At 40.0% G+C, this 13,082-nt stretch overlaps 2 protein-coding genes across 3 annotated transcripts in view; one reads left to right on the top strand and one right to left on the bottom strand.

Moving 5' to 3' along the window:
• The first annotated feature begins 2,021 nt into the window (after nt 1-2,021).
• On the top strand, nt 2,022-10,091 carry tmem175 (transmembrane protein 175). Of its 2 annotated transcripts, XM_027277419.1 has the most exons (10): nt 2,022-2,228; nt 3,325-3,363; nt 3,900-3,997; nt 4,075-4,126; nt 4,353-4,388; nt 4,484-4,567; nt 4,718-4,882; nt 5,288-5,366; nt 5,522-5,657; nt 5,874-10,091. In XM_027277419.1, exons 1-10 carry the CDS (start codon nt 2,022-2,024, stop codon nt 6,541-6,543), a joined length of 1,566 nt encoding a protein of 521 aa, XP_027133220.1. In that variant the 3' UTR covers nt 6,544-10,091. The 2 variants fall into 2 exon arrangements, with proteins under 2 accessions (XP_027133220.1, XP_027133221.1); XM_027277420.1 differs by lacking the exon at nt 3,900-3,997 and having other exon boundaries at nt 2,194-2,228.
• cds1 (CDP-diacylglycerol synthase (phosphatidate cytidylyltransferase) 1) overlaps nt 6,783-13,082 on the bottom strand; it is a 28,850-nt gene continuing 22,550 nt past the window's right edge. The window contains exons 12-13 of the mRNA XM_010742858.3: nt 12,555-12,658; nt 6,783-12,320 (exon numbers count right to left, since the gene is read on the bottom strand). Of these exons, the coding sequence (XP_010741160.1) occupies nt 12,185-12,320; nt 12,555-12,658 (240 nt within the window). The 3' untranslated portion in view covers nt 6,783-12,184. The remainder of the gene's footprint in view (nt 12,321-12,554; nt 12,659-13,082) is intronic.

Here is a 13,082-nt window from a genome sequence, read left to right on the forward strand (position 1 = left end):
GGCCCGAAGGTGAGCACTAAAAGTCAAAGTATTAGCCCCTGCAGTGATACTATGGTCAGGGCACTTATTACTTTAAAATGTCTGCCTGCTTAACCAATGGATCCTGGTGCATCAGTGGAAAGATTTGACGCTAATTTGCATGAGCAGGGTTCAGGGAGGTGGACCCCAGGATGTAGAGACATCATTAGCAGAGACAGCCCAAGGTGCTGCCTAAGGCGCTAGCTACACTGGTCACACAAGGGTTGGATAAGACTGGTGGACACCAGGACCTGGAGCCAGACTCAGGATTCGCCCAAGGCTTTGCCCCTCTGTCCTTGACCCCCCAGTTCAAAGCTCTACTGTGGTGCTCCTGAGGCTGACAGAGCCAGTAGCAGTGTGTCAACACAAGTAGGGATGAAGTGAGGAGGAAGATCATCAATAAACACCAAAATATTTTACTTTCTAATTAGTGGAAGATTTCCCAGAATTTTTCCCAGACTGAACAATGCAATATATCCTACCAGAGAATGGAAGACATATTAGTAATTAATGGGAGCAATAAACTTATATTTAGTTTCCATTGTTTATTAATTTATACCCTAACATACAGGTGTCACCAGTGGGGAAATGGAGTTATAGGACAATAGTTTGAGTCCTCACACAGAGAAGAGCTGAATCTCCCAGTTTCAGTGTAAGATATAGTATAATGTCACCCTCTAGAGGCAGGAGAGTGCTTCACAGGTCTAATATGGAGTTAGTAAAGCTTGATATATTAACAGACTACAACAGACATCTGCTGTTTTTTTTGTTGTTGTTTTTGTTTTGCATCCCTGACACATGTACAGTGATCTAAATCATGGATTACAATCTCTGAATTCACAGTCAGGCTAAACTCATCTGAATGTGCAGTTACCTTTAATTTAGTGTGGATAGCTGATAGCTAGATTACAGCAAAGTCTCAGTTCCCAGATGCTTACAGCGAGTTAATGAAGAAGAGGTGTGAACAGAGTGGTAAACATAACCCTGTCCCAATTTTTGAAGCATGTTGCTGGCATAATTTTCCCAAAACAATAACATTTCTCTGTTTCAACATTTGATACGTTTCATCTTGTGCTACTTTAAATTAGAAAATGTGGTTTCAATGTTTTGCACTTAAAATAACCTGTATAACACAAAGAATCAAGACGGGATAAATAAACCTTAAAATGGCTGTTATGACTACTATTACCTACTAATAATAATGATGATAACAAGTGACAACTTACCTGATATGAGCAGCACAGTAATGTAGACGAATTTAAGGGTTCATTTAAGAGTTCATTTACTGTGACACTCATTTAGTTATTATTATTAATTATTTAGTTACATTATTTGCTCAGTGCTCGGTTCCTTCCCTGCAGACTTCAGACGTCACACAATAAACCTTTTGACGTGAAATAGTCAACACAGGTGTTACCAATGATACTAATTAAGGTCCAGTTCCATTCAGGTCAGACAGAGTCAGAGAGCCGCTGTGCTGCATGTTGACTCACTGGAAAGTCTCTGCTCCAATAAATGGAACTGAACCTTAATTAGCAACATTAGAAACACCTGTGTTTACCTACTAGTTCATGTCAAAATGGCTGCTGTGAAAAAAAGACTATTGCTGAATAAAAAGTTGAAAAATCATTTACATAAATGACTGTATGTACAACCTGCTGTTAAAGTCTTCCTACCTCAACTGAACATCTCATGTGACCACAGCATTAGCCTAAAACACAGAGATCACCTCTGTCTGCCAGCAGCAGGGTCGAGGTATCACTTCACTTCACGCCCCTTCGTCTTTCTGTGGCGCCACTTACCGTGTTGTAACGCACCGTATCTGTTTTTAACTACAGAGTGTTCACTCTCTTTCATAAACGATCTTCGGTGAGGACAGGAAAACAACCGGGCAGCCACTTCCTTTCAGTCAGCTGTTCTGTCACTCGGTTGTTTGCAAACACCTCCGTCCACTGGGTGCATGGTCCCCGCTGCGTCCTCTGCCGCCCCGTAGCTCCTCCACGATGGGAGAAAACGACGACAGCGAGATCATCGAGCACCATGTCGAGGAGGAGATGGAGAAGAAAGGCACGAGGAGCCACGCACCTTCCTCCTCCTCGTTCCTAGAGAGCGTCACTCCGTCCGACAGAGAGGGCCACAGCGGCACCCAGTCCTCCCACAGACTGCTGGCCTACAGCGATGCCCTCATCTCCATCATCGCCACCGTCATGGTAAGACTCCGAGCTTCACATGTGAAGAAAGACATGCTGGGTAGAGGTCAGCGGGGCGGTCTGCTGTTTGGACTGCATGTGACGCGAGTGTACAGCATCACTTTATTGATGAACTGGATGTTGCACAAGCAGTGGTAACACCTTAGATCACTGACTCAAGTGCTTCATGGGCGTAAATACAGAGAATGCAGGCAGTAGGGTGGGTGGGCTACAGGGGCCCCAAGAGAGAACAGGCCCCCCCAATAAAGGGTTTGGGGGAAAGCGTGCCCTTGTCTGTGATTATCATCTCAAACAAGAAGGCGTCAACAAGAACTCAAGTTAATCAAAAATCGTGCTATTTGCTATATAGGCCCTGGGAAAGGCAAATATGTGTCATAGTTTTATTTTCTTTGGTAAAATAGTCAGTACAAAATGATCAGCTCATTATACACAGTCTATAAAGGCTATGAATAAACAAAGATTCAGTTAAAGGACCAGTGTGTAGGATTTAGTGACATTTTTTTGGTATCTGATTGCAACCATCTCGGCTCACCCTCTCCTTCCTAGCGTGTAGCAGAACCTATTGTGACTAGGAAATGTGCTAAAAATGCAAAAACGAGTCAGCGTTCTAGGCCACAGTACAAACATGGCGACTCAACAAGGTGGTGTCTGTAGATATAAAATGCTCATCATAAGGTAGCAAAAATGTAACAACTCTTTTTTCAGATGATTATACGTTAATGTTCTGAATACTGTATTCCATTTCTGCCATATTCTGTAAATAGAGCCTACTTAATATGCCTAAATATGCAATGATGATTGCTGGGTAATATGTATGTTTATGTTGTCTCTATTTGATCATGTGTTGCCACGGTGCAATATATGCTGTAGCTATCGTAACAGTTTGCATTGCTGCTATACAGAGTTTACTGTATGTAGAGTTGTTAGCATTCATTAGCCACCATTTAAAGATAATATACTTGTGTCAATGACAGAAAGGTTCAAATTCAGAAAATGATTTGATTTGAATTAGTTATGATTATATTCATTATAGGTCATACAGAGAAGACTATTTTCTATGATGTCTCCTAATGCAGTTTATTTCCTTTATTCACAGATATTACCTGTTGCCCATACAAAGTTGGAAGATAATGAGGTAATGTTTGACAATAGTAATAAATTTGTAATGACAAATGTCATCATTTATTTCCTCAAAACAATAGAATTAAGGCTATTCAGTGGTAGTGTTTAGGTTTGTTTCAAGGATTAAAGGGATAATTTGGATATTTTGAAGTGGAGCTTGTATATATTCAGTCAGTGTTTTAGCTCGACTGCTATAGAGAAGCAGACAGGGATCCCAGCACAGAAGCAATGCAGAGTCAGAAGAAAAACATATTTTAGAGATATAAAATAAAAGGCCCACCTCCAACAAATCAATATCTGGTTAAGACCATCAGACAGCCTTTTTCTTTGGCACTAACCAAAGAGCTTATTTATCCTGATGCATAAACCCACTTTTAGAGTGCACCATATTACATATTGCTGTTCGGGTCAGGTGCATGATCACATGTTACCATTTACATTTGACACAGCGTGCCAACCTTTTTGGGAAAAGTGGTTGTACAAATGTTTGCAGTATAATAGTGTAGAAATGTTGTGATGCGTCATGTTGTAAATGTGTTTGTCTTGCAGAAGTTGAGTGAGAGCGTTCAGGCTCTGCTGACAACAAAAATTGCTGTTTACTTAATGACATTCCTGATTGTGACTGTTGCATGGGCTGCTCATATCAGGTAGGTTGTCGCTTGCTATCATCATTATTTTTAGAAGTTTTAAACTTTGTCACTTCCTGATTCTTTGTGTTTCACAGGCTATTTCAAGTGATTGTACGCATCGATGATTGCCTTGCACTGCTGAACCTCGTGAGTAGACTGCGCCCATCTTCAAATGATAATCAGAGGAAGCTAATGTACTTACTGTAATAATGTCTAGTTTGATATTTTTGATTGGGGTTATATCACAAATTTCCTTTCCCTGCTAAGAGAGTCATGTTTTCAGGGCCATTGTACTTGACTGTGAATCAAGTTTTCTCTGGTGAGCTTGTTTCTTTCTTTCTAATGTTAAGTTCTGCTTTCGGTTCTGTTTCAGGCTTGCATGATGCTGATAACCTTTCTACCGTATACGGTGAGTATGAGTCACTGCAGTGGCTAAGCGGGAATTGAAGCTCAGTGTTTGTACAAATACGTGTTAAGAGGACTGACTTCATTCAATCTTTGCAGTTCTCCCTGATGGCGACATTCCCTGAGCACATCCTCGGGATTTTACTCTTCTGTGGTTTGGTGATGGTGATGGGCGTCATTCAGGTGAGGCGGTTAAAGTGTTTTTATTCCGGCCCTTTGTGAGACAAATGCAAAAAAAAAAAAAGAATATATATATATATATATATATCTTACACCTTATTTCCATTCTGTGTAATCACATATGTCATAATCCTCTTTGTTTCGTGTCCCTAGTCTGTGATTGTGTTGTACGCCTTCAGCCGTCCCTTCCTGCTGAACGAACAGATCCAGATCTCAGAGAATCAGGCCTTCTACAAACACCACATCCTCAAAGTCATCATGCGGGTTCCCCTCATGTGTTTCTTTGCCAGCATCTTCTCTTTCATCTTCTTCCAGCTGGTAGGTGACATTTACTTCTTTTTTGTAAACTGTGTAAAGACGTTACAGTTGAACCTCTGTAAATTATTAGAAGGTTAGAGATCATCTCTTATGAGAGATCCATTCATCTTGTGATGTTTTAAGGCTGCGATTTAGGATTATTTTATAATCGAGTGATATAGCGATTCTCATTATTAAGCAATGCTCAAGGTGGCCTCTTCAGATTCCTTGTTTCGTCCAACCAACAGTCTAAAACAAAGATATTCAAGAATGTTATAAAACAGAGAGAAAGAATAAAATCTTCATATCTGAGAAGCTGAAACAAGCAAATGTTCAGCTTTGTTGCTTGCTTAAAGACAATTAATAGATGAACTGTTGATGCTGTAAATCTTTTCTCTGCTGTGACATTTTCATTTCATCCCTCAGTCTTATGTGCTGTTGGCCATTGTGATTTTCTTGCCGTACATCTCCCAGTGTTTGAAGTGGTGTCGCAACAAAGCGATTGGTAAGCACTAGATTTTATTGCGACAGGTAGGAGAAAAGTATGAAATACGTGTTGATGTGTCTGATCAGATTTACTTTAGTTGTGGATGTAAATTTATTTTCAGAATGACCCGTGTCATGTACACCGCCAAACAAATCAAATCTTGTCCACTTCAGGTCAGGTGGAGGAGACTCCAGACTCCATGTTGTTTTACACCTACTTGCCCAACGAGCCCCTCAGCAAGGACCGGGTGGAGGCTTTCAGTGATGGAGTTTATGCCATCGTAGCAACGCTTCTTATCCTGGACATATGGTTTGTTTCCCCTTTCTTTCCTTGAACACAATGCATACAGTACATTGTGTCTAGGAACGAGATAAAAACACAAAGCCGTGCATCAGGAGACTCCATGATCACATTTGATGCAACCCATGTGTCGGTCTATAGGAGAATCCTTTGCATCTATGCGCATGATTTAGTGTGCTGGAAAAAAAGTCTTAACAGTTTTACTGTCTGGTTCCCCCCTTTCAGCGAGGACAACGTTCCAGACCCGTTAGTCGTGCAGAAGAAGTTTGCTGGCAGCCTGATAGCAGCTCTGCAAGAATATGGCCCAGAATACCTCGCCTACTTTGGTTCCTTCGCCACCGTTGGCCTTCTTTGGTTTGTGCACCACTCGCTCTTTCTCCATGTCACGAAGGCAACGCGCTTCATGGGTCTGCTGAACACCTTCTCACTGGCGTTTGTCGGGGGTTTGCCTCTAGCCTACCAGCTAACACATGAATTCCCGGAGAACTCTCGCAACGAACTGGAAGCCATTCAGATTAGCTGCGTGATCATTTTCTTCGCAGGTATATTTCAGCTGGCTATTTGGGTAGTCGCTCTTTACAATGAACAAGAAACTCTGCACCCTTATGTACGTTATGGCGGGCGTGAGCACGTGTTTATGCTGGCTAAGCTAGCTCTGTACCCCTGCGTAGCTCTGGGGACGTTTTTCCTCACATGTATTTTGAGTAAATTTAGCGCCCCAATTTTCCACCTGATGGAGATTACGGTACCTTTTGCTTTTCTTGTGTTGAGGCTGTTAGTGCGGGTCGGGCTAGCGTTGCTAAGGCTCATTTTCTGTCCCGATAGGCCCGACCCAAGGTCTGTTGTAGAAGAGGAAGATGAGACAAGAGTACCATTCAATGCTTTAGTTACCTAGCTAACGCGAAGAGGCCACATAAAATGAAGCTAACTGACAGAGAAAGTGAGGCATTATTGCTAAAATGCTTGGTCTCTAAAAGAGTTACTGACAGGGTTTGACTTGGTAACTGCACTGAGAAGACAATTGCTTTCTTTTCAACATTTTGAAGGCAAAGTATGGAAGTGGTAGAGATTTAGAAAAGTCACTAGACCAAAGTAGTGAATGGTACAGACAGCCAAAGCCTATCCAGTGATTGATTTCTTTTTTTTCATGATAACTTGAAAAATAAACTCATGCTAGTTTTGATTGGTGAATAACCATCAATCATCTTCGGTCAGCCAGAAAAGGATTTCTCACTTTGTTTTATTGCTCACGTGACCCAAAATAGCAAAAAGTGTAACATAGTGGCTAATTTTGTTTTTTAGGGATGTCTTGAAATCGTTTGAGCTAGCTGATTTCTTAGCCAAGTATCCACCACACCCTGAAAAGGTTCAGCTGAACAGACAGAGCAGGATTTCATAATTATAGTTTCTGTGCCAAGTTCAGTAAGATGAACAGTCCATCTAACTGCTTTAATTATTCTGCCTCAATTTTAATTAGTTTTTACTCTGATTTTTTTAAGCAAACAATTGAGACAGCTGTAGAAATTCATGCATGAGAGCTGGTGGCTGAAGTATTCCTAAATAATACTGTGTACAAAGAGGAGGTTTGGTTTTCTTAGAGTTGTCCCCCAAAATAAATGTTGGAGTTGACCTGTCAGTGAACAGGCATGGGTTTAAGTCTGTAGTTTTCTGCACTTTAAACATTTTACTGAACGGGTATGGCCATACAATTTCAAATTGCACTCTTTTGAAATATTTAGAATGAGATATTTGTGTGTAATGCCCACTGGAATGTAATATCACTTTTTCAAATATGTCCCAATGCTGTTATCTTTTCGTATGAAGGCAGTGCACTTACAAGCGGTATGTTTTAAAGTAGAAAAAGACCTGATTGTGCATAGCTGTTTGATGTTTTTAGTTTCAGTGACAATGATTTTAGGTTTTCTAAAAAAGTATGTTAAAAAAAAAGTAATGTCAACCCAATGTTATTATATTAACATTAGAACAAACCAACTTATTTAAACAAGGAAACTGTTGTTCTGTTTTTATGACAAGGTTTGTCAGGTGTAGTACATTTGTCCAGAAGGGGTCGCTGTTGTTTCTGTTAAATAGTCCTGAGGTACTGAAGCCATTTTGGTCAATGTAATGATGATGTGCTCTGCTATGATGTACTGTGTGTGTGTGTGTGTGTGTGTGTGTGTGTGTGTGTGTGTGAGATACGGACTCAAAGGGAACTCAAATCTAAGACTTTAATGAGCTTGTGAAAAGCTTGTGATTGGTTGGACATTTTTCATTTCATATTTGTTTTGTTTATCTTGTTAGGTGACTTGCGCAGTAGCATCCAGATCTAAGTATCTGAAATCATGGAGACATTTAACTTAATACTTTTAAGTCTCAACACTCAAATCTGCCAGTTTTTTCTTTTCTTTTCTGTTTTTCTTGTTGTCGTTCTTCCAATACGGTGGCTGCTTATTTGTGAGACCAGAGGAGTACCTCTCCAAATATTCCCATTGACAGATCTCAATGCTTAGGTGTGGTCTGTTTGTAATAGCTACATACGTGTAAACACTACATTTGCTTTTTAACACTGTGCAAAAGGTTTTTTTTAAGTATGAAGCTTTGTTTTGTGAATAAATCTGAAGTTGCTCCTTTAATGTGAAAGTCAATTCTCTGTCTTGTCATTACCAAAGGCACATTGAACACAATCAACCCGACATTTTAAAGAAAAAAAACCCAAAAAACCTTTATTCACCTTCATATAGTAAACGGCTCCACAATATCCCTAACAAGATATCAATATGTGGTTTATACATTACTTTGTATTGCCCCTATATTAACAGCATTCTTCCTCTGTATAATTTTCAAATCTTATCCACTCCAAAAGCTATAGATTTCCATTAAAAAAACATTTCTGCTCAAATCACACAAAATATACACAAACTGATAAATTAAAAAGACAAGCAACCAAACATCTGCAGTGCATCATTACCTGACATTTGGGCTACTCAAACTAGCTATTTCCTTCCTACTGTGATGTGTTTCACCTTCATAACTTATATATATATATATATTAAATAAATTAGTCCACACAACAGTGCAGTTCAAGTTTGAACTACAACTGTGAAACTGTGGAGTCTGAGTGTTCCAGCGGAATAATACACTTTGATGACACTAATTGTAACGCTTGTAAAATTGGACACTGTACAAAAGGAGTTCTACTTGAGTGATGGTGCTGATAAAAACTATTTTTCTACCAATTAATAGTTCAACCTGCTTTTTGTCCTGTGAGACAATAATATTTTAAATGGTTTTGTAGAATACTTTTTACTTTCATTACTCTCTTTGCATGTGTATCTTCTAACAAAAGCTGACACAGTCAACTGATAGAAAATTCATCAGGAACCATTTTAACAATCAAATAATTCTTTGAGTCTTTGTGCTTTTCACAATTTTTTCAGATATTCTCCTTTTTTGAATCATTCCAGTGGCACACACCAGACTCCATGTAAAACAGCTTTTAATAAGAGAATCTAAATATGAATCTTAATAAGACCATCTGCTGTCTGTGTTGATTTTGGTCAGATTGCTTTAGTCTGAACACTGCCCAGATGTCAACATGCTTTGCTTCATTGTGTTCAGTACATAAGTTGGACAGTGAAAGTTGAATACAGAGAAGCCTGTAAAGCAGTAGTGTTGATTGACCAGAGAGAGGGTTTATACAGTACGATACAGCTGGTCCCAAAAGTCCACCCAGCACCCCCATCCCCATCCCCTTCAAATGGGGAAAACGCACTAAAATGCACTTTTATGAAGAAAACAGAACATGCTGGACAGGTCAATTTGTCGCCCAACAACTGAAAAAAGTGAACAGAAAACAGTGACACACATTGCACAGGCCACAGATGTAAATGTTAGCCCTCCAGTCTGCAGCCCAGTTCCAAACTCTCTCCTGATTTTCTACATTTTCCAGAAGAGACAATGTCGGAATAAAAAGGAGACGTTTGTTTGGACCTGGGCCCTGAAGCTTTTCCAATAACAGAAAGAAATCAGTGTTAATTGGACAGTGCTTTGGTAAACATTCCTCTCTGAAAACATCTGGATTCAATCAGAGAATCTCATCGGCTGCAACCGTAGCCTGATAACATGCTTATGCTTTGTCTCATTTATCACACTGGTGAACGTGTGATTAGTAAGTAAATGCCACAGATTTCCTGCAGTATTGAATTATCCAACCCTTCGTCTAAGGAGTCTAACTGCAACTTGCATAAGATGAAATATTGCTAATAAAACCACTGCCCAGAGTATCAGATTTTTATATACCTAAAGATATGTGTTAATACAGTACTGTATATACACACACATACCGTACAGTATATAAGCTCCAAATGTACTCAAATCAATTGTTATCACTGGTAACATTCTATATTGCAAACTACATTCAAAACGTAATAATTTAACAGTGAAGAAATAGCAAGATTCTTTTAAACAGTTAAATAAACATTGAGTCAGATAATGTGGGGACCTTCGGAGTGGTCTGATGCATCTACAGCCTCCACCCCCACAGCTACAGTGCAACTAAAATCATTGCTTTAATTGATAACGGAAGAGAGTTTTTTTTTTGTTTTTTTCCAAGGAATGGGTCACCATTTTGAAAATATGCTTATTCACTTTCTTTAACAAGATCACTATCCCACTCAAATATGTGCGTAAAATATGGAGGATTAGCCTAGTTTAGCATAAAGTCTGGAAGCTGGTGGAAACAGCTTGACTGCCATTCTTCAAAGTTATTCCTCTTAAATTCACAAATGAACATGGATCTCATTTGTTCAATCTCTACACAAACAGAGACGTACAAAAAAATACAAATAGTACTTGCGGTTTTGGACATGTTATTTCATACAACAACAGTTAATCCACCGAATAAGTGCGACATCTCCACTAGTTGCTGGGAACCTTGCAGAGCCTTCACACCAAAAGAAGGGTCCTTATTTCCAAAATGGAGATCAACTGTATGAACCACTGCTGGACACTACGCTGACTTTCCACTGCATTTTGCAGCCAGAGTTTTGACCCACATCAGCTAACCACATTGAGCATCTGGGATTCTTCAACAAAAGCCAGATAGGAGACCAGGTTAGAAACTCAAAACTGTGATTATTTACTTTCCAATGTAGTATGTAGCAACCAAGCTGCTTTGTAGAATTACGTGCTGGTCTTCAGTGTGTGCACAAATTGCTCGTTCGCATTTGGTGAGACTCCATACTTAATGCACAAACATGAGAGTGGTATTGATATTGATATTATGCGATTCCTGGCAAGAATAAACATATTTTCCAAAGGTCAAACTATTCCTTTATTTATTTTTACAATCTCTAATGAAGGGTCACCCAGCAGACCCTTGAAAGCAGCAACCTCAGAACAAATCTACATCCCTACCTGTTAAAAATCTAATTTGTTCATGCTAAAGGCTACAAATGAATTAAATCTTTTTTTGCATATCATTTCATAGAAGTGTTTTTTCTTTCCCCCAGTAGGTCACAAGAGTAGTTATAGTATGTGATAGATATTTGTTCAGCTAAATATTTTCAATATATTTATGTACAATACAATAACTTGAGTGCTGATGCTCTAGTTTCTGCGTTAGCATGCTTACAGTCAATCTCTGTTGACTTTATTTGTGCAAGTAGTTTAAATTTAGACAGAAAAACTAAAAGCTAAAAGTTCACACTGTGGAAGAGGAGAACAAACATGGCTTAGTTTAGCAGTAGCCCAAGACAGGACTTGCGAACATGCTACATGTTTAGTTTTGCTGTGAGGTTAGGACTATTAAACACAACATAGTCTATAAAACAGTGTCTACAGTATGTTTGACAGCCCTGCTGCATCATTGCTTCACCCACACCCAACCCCCAGAAAGACAAATCTCAACAGTCTTTTTGCTGTAGCTCAGGTCCACGTGGCCAACACTTTGGGCCCAGTTTATGCTGGTAAAAGCTTCTTAAATTTCGTTTGTTCAGCTAAAGTCAGTGCAATTCTTTGCTGTCCACAGAGAAACTGCACATCCACCATCCACCATCCACCTGCGCTGAGAAAGCCATGTGCTTTAGAGTCCATTTTGTTCAATAAGACATTTTATCTTCAGTCTGTAAGTTTTTAGGATGGGGACTGCCTGTTTGCTCATGAAGCATGTTGTTGTTTATGTGCCAGTCCATGTGGAGAGAAACCACCTATTTGTTTTGTTGTTGTTGCTGTTGTTGTTGGTGGTATTTTTTATTTTTTTTTGTCGTTGTTGTTGTTGTTCTGTTTTTGTTTTACTATGAGGTTATTCCACATAGTCTTGGAGAGTCACCTCAGGGTAGAAGTCATGATTTGGAGCTGGTTGGAAGTCGAATGAAGAGTCGGCAGGATGATGATGGACACTCTGCAAGTGGCCTGGGATCACACACCATAAAGCCATACTTAGGAGCATGTGTGCCTGTGTGTGTACATGCTTACACAAACTTTCCAAACGGTCATACACATTCTCCAGTCATCACCCTGTAAAGCCAGCAGGTTTTTCATTCAGCCTGGGCAGCAGCGGGGGGCAGCATGTCCCTCTCTCTCAGGTGGGAGTGCAGAGTGTGGAAAATGCTGAGCTGCTGTTCGGGCTGAAGCATCAACAGCTGTTGTAGCACCTTGCTCGGGTTCGGTCCCCTGCAAGACAACAATTAAAAATGTGACCGGAATGGAAACAAGAATGTAAAAAATTAAATCCCAAAGCTGGTGCTCATCTTAAAATCAAATGTAAGAATGTAACAGCCTTTTATGCACCAACAGAGGTTGTAGATGTTGTGAAAACTGATATGCAAACATTCGACAGACATACAAACTTGTAAGCATGAAGAGACATTTTTAGATTTAACTATGAGCCTCCTTTCCTCTTCTTACCTGATGAAGCTGGCTATATAGACATGTGTGAAGGTGGCCATCAGGTACTGACAGTCAAATCGATCCATGATGCCACCGTGGCCGGGGATGGTGTTGGCGAAGTCCTGCAGGAGAGGAGAGAGCAAGGGGTCATAACACCAGAACTCACATACCTGCTGAGATTAACAAATACATCATGTGTATGTGGCTGTCAGTATGATTTAGCCTGATTATTCTCTTCATTTATTTTTGCTGGTGTTCTTGTGTTTCACTGCTGTAATTTGATAAAGATCACCTGTCAAACACACATAGTGTCACTAGGTGGAGATGTCCTCCAAAGGCAGTGAGCAAAATGCGAAAGCACTGACTACACGAACATTAACTGGTTCCAGTTGTTTGAGAAATAACTTTTAACAGCAGGAAGCCCTTGAACAAGGTGCCAGGACCCCAGTAGCCTTGAGCCACTCAGTGGCTGACAGCAGGAGGCTGCAGTTTACCTCCACAGCCTGCAGTAATGGATGTGTGCTGCTGTGTCAGGGATTACACAAA

Source organism: Larimichthys crocea, chromosome III, assembly GCF_000972845.2.
Source record: "Larimichthys crocea isolate SSNF chromosome III, L_crocea_2.0, whole genome shotgun sequence".
Taxonomy (NCBI): Eukaryota; Metazoa; Chordata; class Actinopteri; family Sciaenidae; genus Larimichthys; species Larimichthys crocea.

Coding starts and splice junctions, on each gene's coding strand:
- tmem175 (XM_027277419.1), top strand. CDS start 2,022: ATGGGAGAAAACGACGACAGCGAGATCATCGAGCACCATGTCGAGGAG. Junction 3,998..4,074: donor GCATGGGCTGCTCATATCAG/GTAGGTTGTCGC, acceptor TGTGTTTCACAG/GCTATTTCAAGTGATTGTAC. Junction 4,883..5,287: donor CTTTCATCTTCTTCCAGCTG/GTAGGTGACATT, acceptor TTCATCCCTCAG/TCTTATGTGCTGTTGGCCAT.